The 10,816-nt window shown below is 42.8% G+C and overlaps 2 protein-coding genes across 2 annotated transcripts in view; one reads left to right on the top strand and one right to left on the bottom strand.

Annotated features, from left to right (window-relative positions):
* Positions 1-322: 322 nt before the first annotated feature.
* LOC137603460 (high-affinity choline transporter 1-like) lies at positions 323-8,130 on the top strand. Its single transcript, XM_068326952.1, has 8 exons — positions 323-1,418; positions 2,130-2,246; positions 3,221-3,376; positions 3,451-3,599; positions 3,714-3,857; positions 4,307-4,460; positions 5,807-6,024; positions 6,143-8,130. Exons 1-8 carry the CDS (start codon positions 1,235-1,237, stop codon positions 6,704-6,706), a joined length of 1,686 nt encoding a protein of 561 aa, XP_068183053.1. The 5' UTR covers positions 323-1,234; the 3' UTR covers positions 6,707-8,130.
* A 66-nt stretch (positions 8,131-8,196) lies between these two features.
* LOC137603461 (protein phosphatase 1 regulatory subunit 1A-like) overlaps positions 8,197-10,816 on the bottom strand; it is a 28,125-nt gene continuing 25,505 nt past the window's right edge. Inside the window, exons 5-6 of the mRNA XM_068326953.1 lie at positions 9,818-10,021; positions 8,197-9,235 (exon numbers count right to left, since the gene is read on the bottom strand). Coding sequence (XP_068183054.1) covers positions 9,180-9,235; positions 9,818-10,021 — 260 coding nt within the window. The 3' untranslated portion in view covers positions 8,197-9,179. The remainder of the gene's footprint in view (positions 9,236-9,817; positions 10,022-10,816) is intronic.

Raw genomic sequence — 10,816 nt, 5'->3', positions numbered from 1 at the left:
GACTCTTAGTTGTCTGCCTTTTTATATCAAGCTGCTGAAGGTCTGTTTGCGTTATGGGTTATGGTTCTCTCCCAGAACCACCTCTCCTGGTCTGGGCTGCGGGCTTCCTCTTCCTGCCGCGTGCGACACCTCAATCCTGCCCTCCGGTAGGATGTTTATCTGTAACTTTTGTTATTTTGTAATGTCCTATATTCATATTTTAATTAGGTTAATTTGTTTATTTTGCAGTGTGCGGCCGTCGTTGCCGCTGAGAGCTTCACTGCTGTTTTGGTTCTTGGTTCCTCGTTCTCTGTTCGTCGTACTTTTTCTTCCTGCATCTGTGTGTGTGCTCCGGGGTTTGGCTCATCTGGAGGCCTCCACCACCACAATCCGGCGCTGATTCGGCCCATATCAAGCCAGACCCCATTATCGGTGGTCAAGGCCGTATAATACGGCGTCCTCAAGTCCTCAACGTGAGCCAAGAGAGGGCGTCCCGACCCTCTCATCGACGCTGAGCCACTACCCCTGGAGGGTGGTTTTAATTGGAGGGGCAGACTCTCCCCATCTCTTCAGTTTATTCATTTGTTATTTCTTCCGTTGAGTTATTATTGATCAGTTTGGTGGGTTATATTTGTCTTGTCCTGTGGAATGTTCTCGAACTGTGTGCCTTGGATCGATTTGAAGCTTGTGTATCAGTAAATCTTGTTCATAACCTGGGGTGAAAGCCCCCAGGTGGCGTTGTCGGCAACGGCTTCATACTTCTCGCCTTGCCACACAAGGATATACAGACACCTTAGGATGGGTCAGATCCACAGGGAGAATATCATCTTTGACTTGGATCTTGGATAATGTAGACCGGCGTTCCTCAAAAGAGACAACTCTAAAATCACCAAACAGCAAAGCAGCAGTGTTAGGAACTAGATAAATATCTTGGAAAGGAGTTGCATAACTGGATAACTGGAACAGCTGGTTTTCATCACACCCACACACACACATTTACAAAAACCAAGACAGATTCAAATTCATACTGTAAAACAATTTGCCAGAAAGGGTTAAACTACTGGAATTTTTGCCTGGAATGATTGGGGAAATTCAAATTGGATGGCCGTTAATACATTACAGAATCATGAACAGGTCGTGTCAGTTCATGTCTTACCTATTCTTAAGCTGATCCTGTGATATTCTCCAACCGTCGTTCTTTTGAGCCAGACAGTCTTTCCAACATCAAGACATAGCGACAGTCAACCAGTCCATCATGGCTGTTAACATCCCAGGAGTGATAGTGATGGTGGTTTTCTACCTGCTGGTTCTTGGGACTGGAATCTGGGCTTCTTTCAAGTCCAAAAGGAAACAGAAGAGAAGTGGAGCCCCTGGAATGGAGATGGTCCTGCTGGGAAACCGGAGCATCAACTGGGTGGTGGGGGTCTTCACCATGACAGGTGAGGAGGGAACCTCTTGCAAAAACCCATGACAACAAAGTACATTTCAAAATACATCGACATTTCTCTGAATATACATTATATTTGAAGATAACTTCCTCTGAGCTCTAGTGTTAGGGGGAAAACATAGCACAGCTACCTCAGAGCAACCACAGCAGAACTTCTGAATGACTGAGATTAAAATGATGAATGTTGATGCTCTAACTAGAACGATTACTACAAATATACACTACATTTTAAGTGGACGGATAGACCTTAAAACACTGAGGATCCATTTTGGTCATGTGTTTGCCGACATGAACGCCGATCCTCGTCATCCTTGGCTTCATCTATTTAAGTGATATGTTTTTGTTCAACTATGGTTGAGCAGTGTTCGCTCCACTAAATTCAATTTAGTACCAGTGGCTCAAGTTTAAAAGCTTGAGCAAATAATTCAGTGTGACTGGCTTAAAACGATCCATAAATAGTGTGGATTCTGTGTTTAAATGAATGAAAGGGAGCCTGATGATGTTTCTGAGTCTTCACTGGACCACAGAGAACAGAACTTTGTTCCAAAACATGAGACACATGTCCAACACCACGCCAAAGACGGGTTCCCCAAGACTATGTGCTTGTTCCACTGCTGTTTATTCTTCTGATTCACCTGACTACAGGCAGCTAAAAATACATTGTCAAGTTGAATGACTTGATTGATTGTGATTCATCTTTTAGCGACCTGGGTCGGTGGAGTCATCATTGTTGGCACAGTTGAGATGGTGTACACGCCCTCATTGGGACTGAGCTGGGTTGTGTTGATGTTCACTGGAAACACCTGGTCTTTTCTTATAGGTAAGAGCTTTACGTTACATCTGAACTGCTTGTCGGAGCTCGGAAAAATCCAAATATAGCCTGGAAATAATGAAAAACTCAAGAACAAAACAACACTGTTGCATGGGGGGTTTTTTAGGGGGGTTTTTTCGGACATGTTAATATAACAGACTTCACACCTTCATCACATTTACAACATCAACAACAACATTAGAAAACAAAGGGCTGACGGGTAGAAGACGTTAGGTTTGTGAAATTCCCATCCCCCAGAATGAACAAACATCTCTCATTACTGTATGTTGTCAACAAACTCAGACGTTAAATGTTTTCAACCAGTTCATACATTGAATTTTGACAAGATGTTCATACCCTTATCCACTTCCAGATATTAGCCTTTTAGCCGAGAGCATAACCATGTTTACATTCCTCCTAGGAACACAAGGTTTGTTAACATTATAGATAGTCAGAACAGGAAGTTGACCTATTATAAAATAATAATATAATCATATTCATCTCTTTCAGCAGACAGTGTTTACCCAAGAATTAACCCTTTGGTTACAGAAACTTGAACAGTTATACATGCTATTACATTGTCAAAAGATATCAACATGCTCTTTAAGGTCTCAACCTTAATGTTATCCCTCCAGGCAGAAATCCATGTCTTTGTGTTCATTAGTCCCCATTAGACTAACATAATGTTATGTTCCACCAGTTTGACCTTGCTACTGACATTTTAGCTCTAGAATACACTAAAATACTGTCATGTATCATGTTTTCTGGATCATTGGTTGTTTCGGCTCATTGAAGATGGAACACCATCCCCTGGCTGACTAGGCTGGTAGGATTCTGTTTGTCAGAGGTGTACTATAAAAGATTCAGGTGCACATGACAATCACAGGAAAACTCCCTTTCACTGTCTTTTACTTTAGAATTTCCTCACTGTTATTACACATTTGTTCTGAATATCTTTTCTATTTGTCTGATTTTTGAATAAGGAGGCCTGTTTTTTGCCAAACCAATGAGAGACAGAAACTATGTGACGATGCTGGACCCTTTCAACATCAAGTACGGAAAAGTTGTAGCAGCTGGACTGAGCCTGGTTTCGCTTTTCTGTGACATGATCTTGGTGCCATCAATACTCACTGGTTTAGGTACAATAATCTATATGAACTTATAATATCTATACAAGTGCTGGTTATAAAATCTCACTCATTGTATTTAACAGGTGGAACCATGAGTGTGGTTTTGGATTTGCCGTTCTCTCTTTGTGTCTGGATCTCTGCTGCTGTCATCATTATCTACACCCTGATGGGAGGTCTCTACTCTGTGGCCTACACAGATGTTATACAACTGGTCCTCATATTTATTGGCTTGGTCAGTTTGGTGTACTTTTAGTTTGCTAGAAAGGCTGATCATTTAAGCAAAGCATCAACCAAACAATGTTTTTAACTCTCTGTTTATGATTTACATCTTTACTTGTGTCTGCAGTGGGTGTGTGTTCCCTTTGTTCTGATGAATCCTTCCACCTTGGACATCAGTCAGACGCTGATGAACAATTCCCTCCATGCTCCCTGGATTGGACAACTGAAGCTGAAAAACATTTGGATAATGATTGATGAGTTCTTCTTCTTTGTAAGGAAAAAGCAACTCAGAATGTGTTAATATATAGTAAGTTATAGTAAGTTGTTCTGTATTAACTGAGGCACTTTTGAGTTTAGAGACTAGGCCAGGGATACAGTTTCAAATACTGATAATACTAACAGACTTTAGGTTTAGCATTAGGTTAGGTTTAGCCTAGGCTGAACCCATTGGCCCTGTTTCCTAAATTAGATTTTCATGTCTCTTTTCCTTTTTCCACCACAATCTAAGGATTGTAACACAGTGTCTATAAATTCATTCATTTTCAATCCGCTTCATCCACTGTGGCGGGTCACGGGGAGCTGGAGCCTACCCCAGCTGACTGAGGGCATGCAAACCCGAAAAGAACTCACGCAGACACGGGGACAACATGCGAACTTCACATAGAGCGGGACTCGAACCCGGTACCACCTTGCTAAATTAACATACTACTTTATTTTAAGGCACTGGGGCTGCTGGCATTTCAGTGCTTCCACCAGAGGATTTTGTCAGCTTCTTCTACAGCAACAGCCAAGATGTCATCCATTGCTGCTGGTTTTTCCATCCTTCTATTTGGGATACCTCTGGTACTGCTTGGAGCAGCTGCTGCATCCACAGGTAATTAGGATGTGTCAGAACTAGAGGTGAAAAAGACAAATACAGTATCCTACATGTAAATCATCCAGGTTTATCACAGTTCCTCAGGGTTCTGTGCTAAGATCATTATTATTCACACCATACATTCCCCCGAGAACTATCATCAAACATTCCCTATATTTCTACTGTTGTGCAGATGCTGCACCATTATATCAATGAAGCAACTTAAACATCTGAGAAACACACTGATAATATATCACCACTATAGATTACATTAATGTGAGCTCCAGTTCCACAGCGAGGAATCTGGAAGTTATGTTTAGCCTGATATATCCATCCATCTTCAACTGCTTACCCGGACCTGGGTCACAGAGGCAACAGCCTCAGCACCGATGACCAAGCTTCCCTTTCCCCAGATACCTCCAATAGTTCTTTTAGGGGGATTCTTGGGCATTTCCAAGCCAGCCAAGAGACATAGTCTCTCCAGCATGTCCTAGGTCTTCCCTGAGGCCTCCTCCTGGTGGGACATCCCTGGAACACTTCCTACGGAAAGCATCTAAAACGGATGCCCGAGCCACCTCAGCTGGCCCCACTCGATATGAAGAAGCAGCGGCTCTACTCCGAGCTCCTCCCTGGTGACTGAGCTCCTCACCCTCTCTCTAAGGGTGAGCCCAGCCAGTCTACAAAGAAAACTCATTTCAGCGGTTGTACCCATAATTTGTTCTGTCAGTCATGACCAAACACTCATGATCACAGCTGAGAGTAGGAATGTAGATTGACCGGTAAATCAAGAAGCTTGTATTTAAACTCGGCTCCTTCTTCACCACGACACGTAGACAACAGACCTAATATAGTTAACTTCTTTATTTTGCATAATGTTTTAGAAGTCAAAAAGATAACAAAAAATGATTCCATGCATTTGTTCCCTGTAGAAAAACAGAAATTCCCTATTATCACCCTGTCCATATGAGTCCAGTGGGTTTTTGTACCAGTTCAAATGGAGATCATCTTTGATCTCCACCAACATACCAACAGCCCATGGAACCTAAATTTCCAATGAGAACATTACACTTTCAGGATGCAGAGTGAATTCTAGTTGATGTTGAAAATTAAGTAAATTTGTCAGGAGTTGAACTGAACAGTTTCTGCTACCACTATCAATTTTGTTTTATTTGTATAGCGTCAGATCACAACACAAATGTATATCTCATGGAGCAGGAAATAACGACATAAAGGTAACAGCACATCGGTTTCATAGAAAAAAAAGATTAAAGTGAACCTATCAGAAAAGCTTTCTAGAGTCAGTTTATTTTAATACATAAGAGTAAGTTCTGAGTGTTGTCACTCCTTTTGTATCCTTTCCTCAGACTGGAACCAGACCACCTATGGTTCTCCATCTCCATATGAACGTGGAGAAGCTGCTATGGTTCTCCCCATCGTCCTGCAGCACCTCACCCCCACCTTCATCTCCATTGTTGGATCTGGATGTGTGGCTGCTGCTGTGATGTCATCAGCTGACTCCTCTTTGCTTTCTACAGCTTCCATCTTCACTGTCAACATTTACAAGAACATCCTTAGGCCTCAGGTAAGAAGAGCACTATTTCACTCTTGTAAAAGAAAGTCTTTCACAACGGAGAAAGACCTGGCTAAACTGGACAGGCTCCTGATTTTTACCTTGTCTCCAACCTCTTTGCCTCTTTCAGGCATCAGACAGAGAGATCCAGTGGGTGATCCGTCTTTCTGTCGTGGCAGTGGGCCTGATTAGTACGTCAGTCACCAGTCTGAACAACAGTGTACTACTGTTCTGGCTCCTCGCTACTGAAGTGGCCTATGTTGTAATCTTCCCTGAACTCTTCTGTTCCCTGTTCGTCAACATCTCCAATGGTTATGGAGCTATAATGGGCTTACTGGTGGGACTGGTATTAAGGCTGCTCGGTGGAGACCTAGCATTGGGATTAGAACCAGTCCTACATTTCCCAGGATGCACTCTGGAGGATGGTGTTTATGTCCAGTGCGCTCCAGTCAAGACCATCTCCATGCTGTCCACCATTGCTGCCATCTTGTTGTTCTCCTACCTGGCTTCTGTCCTCTTCAACAAAGGTGTTCTACCTGAGAAGTGGGATGTGTTCAAAGTGAAAGCCCAGCACTCACCAGTACCACTGTCACCAGTAGGTGGCGCCATAGAGGAAGAGAATGAGAATGAGGAAATAAACAGAAACAAGTGTCAGAGTGAGGTGTCAGAAGTCTGCAGACCGGCAGACCAGTAAACAGCTGGAACTTTGATCTCCATCTTTTGCGCTTGGAAAGACTTTTAATCCCTGATTTGTTTCTGTACTGTGTGGATCAATGTGTGTGAACAACAGGTTTAAAACTATTTCTTTTAAATAAAAAATGCATGATACAATATGATGAGTTGGCCTTTGTTTGCTTTCTTGTAGGACAGCCATCTTTTCCAACATACTCTTTCCTAAATGTTAGAGTGCAGCTTTGATCTTCAAAAACACTAAAGAATACTAATTTAGTCATTTTTAGTACTAAACGCTGTTACTGCAGCAGACATATTTTCTCTTTTCAGGAGGCTGATTTTGTCTTGGAGAATGAACAGAAACCTTGAATTCCTAGAGTACAGTATGTGCATTAATTTAAAGGTGATCTGACACCCTAACCGTAACCCTAAACGTGACCAGTTAAGAAAAAAATCTACCACAAACTCCAAATTATCTACAGCAGAAACAAATTATCCTAGCTCATTTTTTATTTCTTTGTGTGAGTAATACATTTTTTCCACTGTGCACATACAAAAGGTACAGTGTCCATTTTTATTAAAGATGTAAGAACGTCATTGACCACCAGGTGGCAGTCAAATGGAACAACCTGCAGGTGGAACATGAAAAATATGAACATGATTCTTAAATGATGGAACAACAAAATACAGCTGCTCGTTTTCTACCCCTACCCACCGTTTGAATAAGGAAGTTAAAATAGTGACTGAGGGTCATTCCAGGACGTCCAGATGAAGTAGATCACAAAAACAATCCAATGACACTAAACCGTGCTCTTACTGAGTGGAAGAAACTAAGGGCAATTTGTGATTTGATGCCTCCAAACTTGAACTATTGACCCTGAGTGCTGGAGCTGCAGCTGAAACCTTCTGTCATGACAAGCCCTTTGGAGATACAGGAATGCACAAAGACTTGTCTGGCTAAATGTGTGATCATCCAAAGTCGGCCATGTTTTTGTTTTTTGGTTTTTTTTTATTTTATATACTGGTTTGATCCCCGAAGGGAAATTAAGAACGCACACTCTAGCTACTGATTACAAACGCAATCAGTACAAATTTCTCTTGCTTTCACCCGTGTGTGTTGGTGGTGTTGGTGGTAGGCGTCAATAGACGCTGGTAGGTGTTACATGAGAGGGAAGGATCGTTTTATACAGTTTAACATTAGATTCTTTCATTTGCCTGACTGGATGATGTGATTGGTTGTTAAAAATCCCAGATATCTAAATTAAGGCTGTAGGGTAGTTTGATGTCAGATAAGGTTAAAGGGCTGTGGATGGAATATGTGGCTCTTCGGATTAAACTCCCCGGAGGTCACCGCTGTCCTCCTGGTGGGGGCTCCTCTGATGGACATCGACCTCCTGGTCTGTCCAGCTTGTTAACGGTCAATCGTTGGGGTTTCCCTCCTGCATCAGTTGTCCTGAGGGTTTGTTTCCTCCTCATCCTCCTCAGGTACAGGACCTTTCAGTTTAGCTACACACACACACACACACACACACGCACACACACACAAATTATCAAGCATAGCCTTACAAATATGGGACGATTTGCAACATAGACATAAATGAGTGTACCTTTTGTACATCTTGTCTTCCTAAATCCTAGCATAACAACAATAACAACACTTTCCCAATTTACTGGAAGACTAACTTAAATCCAACCTGGCAAAAATTGTTGAACTACATCCTGACCCTGACCAGGTTCATAAATGTAGTTCATGTCAGGAATGGTAGAAGATGGAATGAACTCTCCTCTTCACGACAGTCTGGATGGAAGCAGAAATGTCTTTTTAGACCTACAGACATGAAGTGAAGACGAACCGGACGAGTCTGCTTCACAAGTCTTCATGGTGGCCTACATCTGTTCTCCTTGCAGGTTCCATCTGTGAACCTCCAGCCTCTCAGCATTGTGTCAGAACATCAGGACACGAGTGAAGGAACCCTGCAGAGACACTCAGCTGCAGGGGGACAGGGGGCGCCCATCTCCAAACAGTAGGGTCAACCAGATGTGAGGCATCCCAGCGTCAATGCTATTTAATGCTGCACGTTTATTGGCCTAATCTCTGTTGAATCCTCATTGGCCGCTCGTTTAACTGGACTTATGACCATGTGGAAATATGTTTGTGTTGTTGTGTTGAGACGGATGAGAGAACAGTGACCACTGTGAACATGTTTGTGTGAAGCTGAAGCTGGAGGGAAGAAGCTTGTCAAACCAAACAACACTCACACCATCAGTAACCACTCATTTTATTTTTATTCACAGCCATTTCTGCAGGAGCACCAACATCACCTGGGATTGTTTAGACCGGACTGGATTAGTGCATTCAACTCAAACTTGTGTGTGCGCGTTTTTGTCTGGATGCTTTAAAGAGTCGGAACCAATCGGACCGGATGGACTTGGGGGAGTGGGGGCGGGGGTAGCTGGTTATTTAGAGACAAGGAGGAGAACGCGAGCGAAGGAGGCTACCGGGACACCGATTCTGGGCTGGACGCTTCCTTTTTGCGGCCGCATGACAAATCTGAGAAAGATGGAGGCAGAGAGAAACCACCAGAGGAGAAAAGACAAGACAAGGAGGGTGTTAGTGCTGTTAGTATGGGAGGGGGGCACAGAACACTGACATGGAAATGGAATGAATGTGAATCAGTCGTCGTGTTTGAATGACATCGTCTTCCTGCGTTATTTTTAACTCTCTGTGTACCGGATTGTTCCAGATTTGTTCAATCAATTGAGTTAATAAGGTAAAATATTAGTATATCAATACCTGTCAATCAGTGGAACCGCAAAACAACTGGTTCTGGTGTTTGTTTTACAAAACAGATTGATCATTTTTATTAAATGACGTTTTCAAAATATTGTGAAAATATTAAATCATGAATTACTAATCGATTGGTTCACTCACGACATTAATTCTGCTCAGATTTTTAAAAATATTTTTTAAGTTCCAGTTTCACAAATTTAAAGATTTCCCACTCTTTTTTTATTAATTTGTTTCTACATCTTTCTCTCTGGGGGGCAGGTATGGGTGGGGGGTGTGAAAGCACTGAGACACATGGGTGTATGTTCTTCATCATGTGTGTGTTGACTGTTTAAAACTGTTTACCCCCTGAACTGTTGCTCTCTGCCACTCCTCTGTCCTGATTGGCTAACAGCAGACTCGCTTCATTTCCATTTGCTTCTTCAGGCCCGTTGTGATTGGCCCACAGTGAAGCAGTGGCATAGAGCTGTGCTGTGATTGGGCTGAGCTGGCTGTCTGTCTCACATAGCCCCGCCCCCAGAAGGTGTTGCTCGACCTCTAGTTGAAGGTCTGAGGAGAAAAGAGTGCCTCTAGTGGAGAGATGCTTCAACTGCAGACACGTTACAACAACACGGGGGGGGGGTTAAAAAATAATAGAGATAATAAACTAAAAAATGGTTTTAATTGAAAGAATTAAACTGAAAACTGAAGCAGAACACCAGGAAACAAACTCGGTCTGGAGATCGTCCATTAGCTTCCCCTCACATCCTGCATGGAGCTTTGGGTGAAGGCATCAGAGCTTCATCTCATTTAGAGAAGAGGGCTGCTGATTTATTCTCGCCCCCACCCCTGGCAAACACAGTGAAGCAGACCTGTGGCTCTTTTAAGGTAGTAGTTTATCAGCGAGTATTATGCTTATGGAGGCATTGAGAATAAATAAACTCTAAGTACTTCCTGCTGGGTGTTTGTCCTGAGCCACACACTAACACCACTTGCAGATACAAACGCTAGATAGCAAACTGTTTTCCAACAAAGAATTGAACGACTGTTTTAACATGACATGAAACCTCATGAGACTAAATGAAGCCTTGATTATTGTTTGGAAACAGGAGCTTTTGGTGCAGCTCACCAGCCCATAAACACACTCACACAGGATCAATAACAGAAAAGCTTTTACCGCCTCCACTTCCAGTAACCAGCTCGGAGCTGCACACACTCCTGGACGGCGCTACACAAACACACTTCATGAGTTGTGGCTTTCTTCTGATTTGTTCTTTGTCTCAAACCTGCCCCTTTCCTCACCCACTATCAAACAGGGTCTTGCATTTCTACTACAGAAAACCTGAAGGGACGCCGAGGCCACCT

Source organism: Antennarius striatus, chromosome 11 (assembly GCF_040054535.1).
Source record: "Antennarius striatus isolate MH-2024 chromosome 11, ASM4005453v1, whole genome shotgun sequence".
Classification (NCBI taxonomy): domain Eukaryota; kingdom Metazoa; phylum Chordata; class Actinopteri; order Lophiiformes; family Antennariidae; genus Antennarius; species Antennarius striatus.
This window is presented reverse-complemented; position numbering and strand designations above follow the sequence as displayed.

Excerpts from the sequence above, each read along its gene's own strand:
- LOC137603460 (XM_068326952.1), top strand. The coding sequence starts at position 1,235 with ATGGCTGTTAACATCCCAGGAGTGATAGTGATGGTGGTTTTCTACCTG. Across the intron at positions 1,419-2,129 it reads GGGGGTCTTCACCATGACAG|CGACCTGGGTCGGTGGAGTC; the intron begins GTGAGGAGGGAA and ends TTCATCTTTTAG. Across the intron at positions 3,858-4,306 it reads TTGATGAGTTCTTCTTCTTT|GCACTGGGGCTGCTGGCATT; the intron begins GTAAGGAAAAAG and ends CTTTATTTTAAG.